The sequence below is a fragment of the Heptranchias perlo genome, chromosome 25, assembly GCF_035084215.1.
Source record: "Heptranchias perlo isolate sHepPer1 chromosome 25, sHepPer1.hap1, whole genome shotgun sequence".
Lineage (NCBI taxonomy): Eukaryota > Metazoa > Chordata > Chondrichthyes > Hexanchiformes > Hexanchidae > Heptranchias > Heptranchias perlo.
The window spans coordinates 25,833,871-25,845,058 of record NC_090349.1 but is presented as its reverse complement, the minus strand read 5'-3'; the positions used below and the strand labels follow the sequence as shown (position 1 = coordinate 25,845,058).

Here is an 11,188-nt window from a genome sequence, read left to right as displayed (position 1 = left end):
GTCACTGACGCTCTCGTGGTACTATAGTGTACGGCTCGTTACTGTGGCAACTGAAACCGGCCACGTGGGCGGGCCTCAGATTCGTGATTTGTCTTTTTATTTAAAACTAAACTACGGGTAAAGAAAAAAAAAAGAAAACACCGTAAGACCAAACTTGTTTTGTCAAAAGAATAACGATTTTAAAAGGAAGTTGTTTGATGGATTACGTCATCTGCTCGTCACCTCGCCTCGCCCCGCCCTCAGGAGGTAACATGAAAACCAGCAAGCGGTTTCCTGCCCTCAGGCCTGGAAGGTAGATCTCTATATTATTTAATCTGAATAACTGGAAATTCACTTTTAAACGCGGAGGTATTCCAAATCTAATATTTTTTTTTAATGAAAAGTTCCAAAATGGTACGATTAAAGCTATGAAGAGTGGAACAATTTCACCACAAGAGATCACTCAAAGTTTATGAACAATGATTTTAGCACCAAGTAACTGGACTTTTTTTTGTGGACGAGGGGACTGTGTTACAGTTTACATCACCTTTTCCCAATAATCTAATTGAAATTTATTTCTGGACCTTGGTGGTTCTGGGAATATCATATAGCATTCAAGGCTTAATTTGAAATCATCTATAGGTTATATTTTTTTTCTCCCAAACTTAAGTTCACTTCCAAAGGGGAAAAAGGAAATCTGTTTAAAATAATTGGGTTGTTATTTACATCTATATATGTATTTATTAGATTTTACCATCTCTACAAATGACATACTTGTGTGTGGAGAATGTTGCTTTATGATGAGTTATGGGAGTTACATATGGAATGTGTACTATCTCGCACTCACATATGCTATATCTCCATTAATGGGACAGGATAACTCATCAGTGGCAATCACGAATAAGATATTTTCAGCCTAATGAATAATGATTCTATCATTAGTCATTGCTGATTAACATTCCAAAATAATTGGAGTCTGAATTGAGTGCTATGTATGTGAATGTATAAAACATTCAAAATAAAATTGGAGACTTAGAAGCATTAATAATATGGAGGAGTGATACAGAAGCTATAGTGGAGATGTGGCTTAGGTTTGGATAGGATTGGAAACTTAACATTCCTGATTATAACATTTTCATGAGTGACAGAAGGAAAACAAGAGGGTAGGGTGGCAGTATTTGTAAAGGATTCTATCACAGTACTAGAACTTAAGGGTCCTGTTGTAACCATAGAGATAGAGTTAAGAAATAGGGAGGGAAATAGTCCAATTCTTGATGTGCATAACAGGCCACCAAATAGTGGAGATGAGATAGAGGGGAAGATCTGCAGACAGTTTAGAGACATATACAAGAGGGCAACTGGGTAAATTTAACTATCCCCAAATAAACTGGAATAAAGGTAATGTATGTGATCAAAATGGGGAACACTTTTTAGAATGCATTCAAGACTGCTTCCTAGATCAGTAGATTTCTAGTCCAACACAAAAAGAAGCATTGCTTTATTTAGTGCTGGGAATGAAGTGGGGAAATTAACTGAAATGAAATTAGGAGAACAATTGGCTGATAGCCACTACAACATAGTTGGGTTCACTGCAAAAATAGAAAATGATAATGAAGACTCAAAGGTATGAATGCTGGACTAGAAAAAGGCTAAGTTCAGTGGGGGAAGAAGGGATCTGGCCCAAATTAACTAGGTAGAAAAGTTAGCAAACAGGTTGACAGATGGAAAATCTTTAAATGAGATTGATAGACTTTAAAATAAATATATTTATATAAAGCAAAAAAGGATGCATCAAGGACTGGAGGTCCAAGAATAAATAGATTAAAACTAAAACTTAAAAGATACATGATAAAATTAGGGCCAAAAATATTAAAGATAATCACAAGGAATTTAGAAAGGACATGGGGAAGGTGAATAGGAAAATTAGAAAGCATAAAAGGGAATATTGAATCATTGACTTATTGAATTATACAGCACAGAAGGAGGCCATTCAGCCCATTGTGCCTGTGCCGGCTCTTTGAAAGAGCTATCCAATTAATCCCACTCTCATGCTCTTTCCCTATAGCCATCAAATTTTTCCCCTTCAAGTACTTATCCAATTCCCTTTTGAAAGTTATTATTGAATCTGTGTCCTCTGATTACCAACCCTTCTGCCACTGGAAACGGTTTCCCTTTATTTAATCTATCAAAACCCTTCATGATTTTGAACTCTTCTATCAAATCTCCCCTTAACCTTCTAGTCTCTTCATGAAAAAGGCTAGCAGATAAATTAAAAAAGGAAATTGTACGAACTTTTATAAGCACATAAAATAAAAGACTTGCTTCTTTCAATTAAAAAGAGAGGGTAGAACTGATCAGGGATGAAGGAGGAAGTCTAATTGTTGTGGCAAAGGTTACTTGGGAATAAGAGTTAAGGGTATTTTCTCAGAGTCCCACAGAGTTCTGTTCTGGGACTGCTTCTATTCACTGTGTACATCCACGATTTGGGTATAGGGCTAGAGGGAGTGGTGTCGAAATTGGCAGACGATACTAAATTAGAAGGCACAGTAAATAATTCTGAGGACCAAAAGAAGCTGCAAGGAGATAGTGATTGATGGCAGAATGGTTTTAAAAAAACTGACAGATGGAATTCAATGCAAGTAAATATGAGGTGGTACATATTGGTAAAAGAAATAAAAGTAATAATTATAACTTGATTTTTTTAATTTGTTAATGGGATGTGGGCGTCGCTGGCGAGGCCAGCATTTATTGCCCATCCCTAATTGCCCTTGAGAAGGTGGTGATGAGCCGCCTTCTTGAACCGCTGCAGTCCGTGTGGTGATGGTTCTCCCACAGTGCTGTTAGGAAGGGAGTTCCAGGATTTTGAACCAGCGATGATGAAGGAACGACGATATATTTGGGTAGGTTGGATGATATGGAAAAGCAGTGGAATTTGGTGGGTTCAGGTTTACAAGCTATTAAAAGCAGCACCTCAAGTTGATAAGGCCACAAAAATGCTAACATGATACGGAGTTTTATAGCAAGATGTATAGAATATAAAAGTTGAGATATAATGGTGAATCTATATAAAATCTTAATCAGACCATAGTTGGAGCATTATTTGCAATTTTGGGCTCCATACAATAGGAAGGATGTTGAGGTAAGAGAGGATACAGTGCAGATTCACTAAGATGCTTCCAGGTAAGGGAAAATACACATATGAAGTTAGAAGATTGAACATGGGACATTACAGAGTGATTTGATAGAGTTGTTTAAAATTATGAAAGGATGGGCCAGGGTAGATAGAAACAAACTGTTTCCAGTAGTTGAGTGATCTAGAATAAGGGTGTATTAAATGTATGAAATTTCAGCTAGAGAGGAGAAACATTTTTGCACAGAGGGTTGTGTGGCATTATTGATTGAAGCAGAGACCATGTCAATATTTAAGAGCAGTTTCAACAGATTGTTGAAGGAAACAGCATATGGGAACATAGCAGGCACAAGGGATTAGGTAGAGGATAAATGCCAACAGGAATGGCCTGTTTCCATGTTATAATTTCTATTTAACTAACTTCCTGTTTTGTGCATGCATGCAACATTTTTATTTGAAATGTGCCATTGGATTTTAAAATGAGGCTAAAGGTGGCACCCTATAAAAGTCAAATGTCTGATTTTTTAAATAAAAGCCTTGCTTCTCTGTGTCTTATAACACGCGCACATTAATTGTTAAAATTTCAATGAATTTTCACCAGCAGCACTCAAGCCTGGAAGATTGCAAATGTTACATTCGTGTTCAAAAAAGGGGAGAGGGATAAACCCGGCAATTACAGACCAGTTTGCCTAACGTCGGTGGTGGGGAACTTTCAGAGATAATAATCCGGGACAAAATTAATTGGCACTTGGAAAAGTAAGGGCTAATAAATGAAAGTCAGCACGGATTTGTTAAAGGAAAATCATGTTTGACTAACTTGATTGAGTTCTTTGATGAAGTAATGGAGAGGCTTGATGAGGGTAATGCGTTTGATGTTGTGTATATGGACTTTCAAAAGGCATTTGACAAAGTAACAGACTTGTTAGCAAAATTAAAGCCCACGGGATTAAAGGGACAGTGGCAACCTTGATACAAAATTGGCTAAGGGACAGAAAGCAGAGAGTAGTGGTGAATGGTTGTTTTTCGAACTGGAGGGAAGTATATAGTGGTGTTCCCCAGAGTTCAGTATTAGCTCCACTGCTCTTTTTGATATATATTAATGACCTAGACTTGGGTATAATTTCAAAGTTTGCAGATCACACAAAACTCGGAAATTTAGTAAACAATGTAGAGGATAGTAACAGACTTCAGGAGGACAGGTGAAATGGGCAGAGACATGACAAATTAAATGTAATGCAGAGAAGTGTGAAGTGATACATTTTGATAAGAAGACTGAGGAGAGGCAATATAAATTAAAGGGTACAATTTTAAAGGGAGCACAGGAACAGAGAGACCTGGAGGTGTATATCTTTGAAGGTGGCAGGACAAGTTGAGAAGGCTGTTAAAAAGCATATAGGATCCTGGGCTTTATTAATAGAGGCATAGAGTACAAAAACAAGGAAGTTGGATAAGAACATAAGAAATAGGAGTAGGAGTAGGCCATATGGCCCATCGAACCTGCTCCGCCATTCAATCAGATCATGACTGATCTTCAACTTCAACTCCACTTTCCTGCCCAATCCCCATATCCCCATATCCCGTAATTCCCCTAGAGTCCAGAAATCTATCTGTCTCAGCCTTGAATATACTCAATGACTCAGCATCCACAGTCCTCTTGGGTAGAGTATTCCAAAGATTCACAAGCGCTGATCCCTCTGGTACCCTGCTAGTTACAGCCTGCCAACTTGTAAATGACCCGTTTATTCTTATTCTCTGTTTTCTGTCCGTTAACCAATCTTCTATCCATGCTAATATGTTACCCCCAACCCCATGAGCCCTTATCTTGTGTAACGACCTTTTATGTGGCACCTCATCCAACACTCAGACAGAGACCGACTTATCGAATGCCTTTTGAAAATCCAAACATACCACATCCACTGGTTCCCCTTTATCTACCCTGCTAGTTACATCCTCAAAAAACTCTAATAAATTTGTCCAGCACTATTTCCCTCATAAAACCATGTTGACTCTGCTTAATCATATTATGATGTTCTAAGTGTCCTGTTGCCACTTCCTTAATAATGGATTCCAGCATTTTCCTGGATATGTTGATAGGGTTAGATGAAGGAGGGAGGAGGCTTGTGTGGAGTGGTGATAGGGTTAGAGGAAGGAGGCTCGTGTGGAGCATTAACACCGACTTGGACCTGTTGGGCCAAATGCCCTGTTTCTATTCTGTACGTTCTATGTGAATTATGCCAAACCTTTATAAAACACTGGTTAGGTCTCAGCTGGAGTATTGTGTTCAATTCTGGGCACCACACTTTAGGAAGGATGCCAAGACCTTAGAGGTGCAGAAGAGATTTACTAGAATGGAACTGGGGATGAAAGACTTCAGTTATGTGGAGAGACTGGAGAAGCTGCGGTTGTTCTCAGTAGAACAGGGAAGGTTAAGGGGACATTTGATAGATATGTTCAAAATCATGAACTGTTTTGATAGAGTAAATAAAGAGAAACTGTTTCCAGTGGCATAAGTATTGGTAACCAGAAGATACAGATTTAAGGTGATCTGCAAAAGAGCCAGAGGCTACATGAGGAAACATTTTTTTACACAGTTGTTGTGATCTGGAATGCACTACCTGAAAAGGTGGTGGAAGCAGATTCAATAGTAACTTTCAAAAGGTAACTGGATAAATACTTGATGTGGAGATGCCGGTACCTTGGAAGAGAAAAAAAATACAGAACTATGGGGAAAGAGCAGGCGAATGGGACTAATTGGATAGTTCTTTCAAAGAGCCGGCACAGACACGACGGGCCAAACGACCTCCTCCTGTACTACATCATACCATAAAACTATAAGCCGTTGCTGCCGCCTGTTGCTGCCTGTCCTGTCTGGAATAAAGCTGCCACCATGCTCGAGAGGGACCCAAGAGCTGCTGCAGTGGGTTTAGCTGACGTCACGGAGGCTTCCCAGCAGTCCCGGCGTAGTGCTGAGCGGACTGGACAATGTCACTGCAGCCGAGCCAGACTGAATGGGAAGAGTTGGATAAAGAATTCAAACAGCTGCAGGTAAATGGCAGCGTTCTGCTCCGACGGGGAGAGGCGATTCATTTTTGTTCGGCGACCTCGTTCCGTCGGTGCTTTTGAATTTTGGGTTTAGTTTTGCGAGGTATCTCTACGTGTTCGTGTCACATTGGGGTTGGGGGCCCCCTTTGTCTCGGTCTCTGTCTGAGTGTTGGAATAAGGCCCCAGACTTCAGGCAGCAGATTTCAGTAAGGTCTAGGCTGGAAGGCTCTTGTCCATCAGAAAACCGTTTTAATTTGTAAAATGTCGCTTTTGTGCAATGTTGATTTAATCTCTGCTTGTTACATTTAGCCGACGTACCGTGCTGGAGAAGAGCGTGGTTAATATTTCCTGTGGTAGTTGATTTTGCCGAGGTTATTGTATCGCAAATACATTTAATTACCAGTACATCATTTCAATGCAGTGTTCACTACACACACGCGCATATATAGATTCAAATTTAAGGGTATCAATGAGGTGTAGGAAGCTATGCAGTTGAATCTGTGAGCGTTTCATTGTCTGTCAGGATACGGCGTTGTCAGTGATACTAAATGATATTGTAAAAGTCTAAGTTGAGATTAAAGCATTTACAATCGGTAAACAATCGATGTTGAGGAAATATTGAATCCTAGTGTTCGGGTGCAATATCAAGCAGTGAACCTATTTTTAAATTTGAATGCTCTTGGCCATAAAAAGGTTAAATGTAAACAACAAAACATATAATTAGAGGAAGTTAGCTGCAATTGTGTATCCGTTTTAGGTTGTACAGTCTTTGAGGTTTGGTTCAGAATTTGCTTGCTTGTTTTTTGGGGCTAAAATTGACTTGGGGTTTTGAGAACGAGTCCGAGAGTATCCTGACAAACGTGATACACCTCAAAAATAGTTAGAATCGTGCTTAATGAAAGTAATATTGAGGTTTCCTTGGCTGTACAATTGTAATGCTCTACCATGACATCATATAACCTTGCAAGCTGCTGTTTTGCGAGTAAAGTACATGAAACACAAAAGACCAATCTTAGTGGATAAATGTTATAATGATGTATATTTAGTCACAGAGACTAGCAAGTCCAGGTTTGATCCCTGGCCTGTGGTGAGTTATCTGATCTTGGCTAGGGCAGTGGTTGGAGTGCCACAGTAGGTCTTTCAAGAGGAAAAACCAACCAGCGTTCCCATATCTAATTACCATCCATTGACCCCAAGGGAAAATGTGCATGTTTGTTCTTCAAGTGAGGAGAGAATCAGTTTTGCTACCCTCCATGATCAGTTGGCCTGTTGACTCATTTACTGGGCTCATACTCTGGTCCATTCAGATGAGGTACCAGAGTTCCTGTGGAACTACACAACAGCAACAGTCGGCTCCCTCCAGAAGAGAAGAGGAGAAATTTGGAATACAAAACCAAACTATTGGATGTTCAATTGAAAAGATTCCATTTGTTTGCATATCATTGAATTTCACATTCTGTATGTGAACAGAAAGTTATGTTTCTCTCTGTTTATTAAATAATCTAGTTATGAGCCAGTAAATGTCATCATTTGCTGAGAATGTTCTGTAAAAGTTACAGATTAAGTGAATGAACAAAACTAAAACTACTGTAAGTGTGCTGTAACCATCATATGCTTCCAAATGTGGCATTTTAACAGGGCAGCGTGATGTGAAAGCGGTTGCAGATTTTTATTCATCTACATCCAAAATACATTTCATATCATGCTCATATTATAATGGATATATTATTTAGAAAGTAGCAAAACTTGTTGTGCAACCAGATTTGATCTGATCCTGTTCAATAGTTCAAGTATTTTTATCAATTGAGAGATATTTGTAAGAGGACATAATCCAAAGTCCATAGATACTAACATTATTACAATAAGGTGTGTCTCAGTCACATGGGAGAAGATCCTTTACTTTTAGTCTGTGAGCAGTTAGCATCAAAAAATAATTGTGATGTCTTATTCATACAACGTTTGAGTCAAAACTAGACACTCCCACCATAGCTGCTGACATTTGTTGACCCCTTCAATTGTTTCTACTGCGCCAACTTTCACAGTCATATTTTTAAAACATAGTATATAACCCTGTTTCTGAGGCATATACTGTTGCATACATATTATGCTATCCACTTTTTCAATGTTAGACATTCAATGAACTTTTTGACATAGAATGGGAGGAAGTGAAGAGCAAGTGTGACAGCTGTGTTCTATCCTGGTCACTGCGAAATAGAATTAACTGCAGTTGAAATTGCAATACACCAGATGCTTCAATAATTACTGGGTCTTCATGCATGTGACTTATTATTAGACTTGTGAGATGAGATGCCTGTATCAGGTCAGAGTGAAAGAAGTCAGTTGTCTTTTTAACCCTCTCCCACCCCCCCTCCCCTCCCATATGAGCACACTCATTCCCAGCAAAAAGCAGTTCGTGGCTGCTGCCTAACAAGTTTCATTGGTGAAGCTGTTTGTTTTTGACCAAAATTGGGGAATGACCACTATGACATACACTATTCTTGATTTTGACTTTTCTGGCAGATATTTTACTATTTTCAGCAAGAAGTGAAACTTGGGTCTATAGGATTTACTTCAATTTAACTCAAGTATCCAAAGAACAACATAAATTTCCTTTTTTGTACATATAATAAATGTAAGAGAGGCAAGTAGTGAAGAATGGGATTTGCTGGTGGACGATTAGATTGAAATCTTCTGCATCCAAATATACTTTCATAATTCAAAAGTTGTTCTAATTCTTGTGTTCAATGTCTGTTTCCAGTTATAGTGTGTTTCTTAAAAATATTTAAAGTTCCTGCAACTTTGACTTGCACTGTTATTTAGCTTTCACATTCCTGAGTCTGAGGCACAGTTCTGTTAAATTCACCATGTATTTTCTTCTTAGTGATAACACTAATTATTTACAAATAAGTGTTGTTAGAGTGCCAGCATCTGCCCCGAATAGCTGGTGAGATGATTATGTTCCCTTTAAAAATGTGTCTTAGTATATTACAGCACAGAAGGAGACCATTCGGCCCATTGTGCCTGTGCCGGCTCTTTGAAAGAGCTATCAAATTAGTCCTACTCCCCTACTCTTTCCCCTAGCCCTATAAATTTTCTCCTTTCAAGTATTTACCCAATTCCCTTTTGAAAGTTATTATTGAATTTGCTTCCACCATCCTTCCAGGCTGAGCATTCCAGATCATAACTCTGTTTTAAAAAATTGTTTCCTTACGTTGCCTCTGGTTCTTTTGCCAGTCACCTTAAATCTGTGTCCTCTGGTTACTGACCCTTCTGCCACTGGAAACAGTTTCTCCTTATTTACTCTGTCAAAACCGTTCATGATTTTGAACATCTCTGTCAAATCTGCTCTTAACCTTCTCTGCTCTAAGGAGAACAGCCCCAGCTTCTCCAGTCTCTCCACATAACTGAAGTTCCTCATCCCTGGTACCATTCTAGTAAATCTCTTCTGTACCCTCTCTACGGCCTTGACATCCTTCCTAAAGTGTGGTGCCCAGAATTGAACACCATACTCCAGCTGAAGCATAACCAGTAGTTTTATAAAGGTTTAGCATAACGTCCTTGCTTTTGTACCCTATGCCTCTATTAATGAAGCCCAGGATCCCATATGCTTTTTTAACAGCCTTCTCAACTTGTCCTGCCACCTTCAAAGATTTGTGTACATACATCCCCCAGTCTCTCTGTTCCTGTACCCTCACTAAAATTCCAATCATTTAGTTTATATTGGCTCTGCTCATTCTTCCTACCAAAATGTATCACTTCACACTTCTCTACACTAAATTTCATCTGCCACGTGTCTGCCCATTTCACCAGTCTGTCTATGTCGTCCTAAAGTCTGTTACTATCCTCTACATTGTTTATTACATTCCCGAGTTTCATGTCATCTGCACACTTCGAAATTATACTCTGTATACCCAAGTCCAGGTCATGAATATATATCAAAAAGAGCAGTGGTCCTAATACTGCCCCCTGGGGAACACTGCTGTATACTTCCCCCCCAATCTGGAAAAAGATTGTATCCACACTGCCACTGTCCCTTTAATCCCGTGGGCTTGAATTTTGCTATCAACTCTATTATGTGGTACTTTATCAAAGGCCTTTTGAAAGTCCATATACACATCAACCGCACAACCCTCATCAACCCTCTCCATTACTTCATTAAAGATCTCAATCAAGTTAGTCAAACATAATTTTCCTTTAACAAATCGGTGCTGACTTTCATTTATTAGCCCATACTTTTCCAGGTGCCAATTAATTTTGTCCCAGATTATTGTCTCTAAAAGTTTCCCTACCACTGATGTTAGGCTGACTGGCCTGTAATTGCCTGGTTTACCCTGCCTAACATGTATGCTTTAAAGGTTCTTCAGAGATAGTTCTGTTTGTTTCATGGTGATGTAGCGTATTGGTTCACTAATGCACTGAGCCATAGAGTGCAAAGATATGAGTTTCAGCATCCTGATTCCCAAAGATTTCCCGATAAGAGCCATGACACTGGAGCATGGCTCTTATCGGGACAAAAGGTCAACCTTCTGATTTCTTAGCCATAGCAGATAATGTGGATTCTGGAGAGGGAGGGGAGAAGTAAAGATGGCCTTATTTCACAATCCAGATGATGGTTCAGTATAATATGTAAAATATTAATGAATTTCAAAGGATAAAAAAATTAGGGTAATGTTAGGTACTGGAAAAATTGTAAATTATAACAAAATAGGTTAGAGATATTGAAAGAGAGAGAGGTTAGTACATTGCCCTTTCGTCTCTCTGATCTGAGTTTGAATCTAGCCCAGATTCATTTTATTATTTGTTCTTGGGAATTGGAAACACTGGCATTTATTGCCCATCCTTAGATTCACCTCTTGGTTAAGGATTAAAAAAACTATTAGACACATAATTGTTTGTACAATTGAGTGGCTTGCTAGGGGCATTATGAGTCAACCATCAGCTGGGGACTAGTGCCACACATTAGCCTGGCCAGTTAGGAGTGGCAGGTTCCCTTCCCTGAGGAAACTTAGCGAATGAGTTGGGTCTGGCATCATTCAT

General features: G+C 39.1%; 1 protein-coding gene across 1 annotated transcript in view; it reads left to right on the top strand.

Moving 5' to 3' along the window:
* Positions 1–3,149: 3,149 nt before the first annotated feature.
* The window catches only part of LOC137342312 (transmembrane protein 120B-like), an 86,580-nt gene continuing 78,541 nt past the window's right edge, over positions 3,150–11,188 (top strand). Inside the window, exons 1-2 of the mRNA XM_068006251.1 lie at positions 3,150–3,159; positions 6,081–6,154. Coding sequence (XP_067862352.1) covers positions 3,150–3,159; positions 6,081–6,154 — 84 coding nt within the window. The remainder of the gene's footprint in view (positions 3,160–6,080; positions 6,155–11,188) is intronic.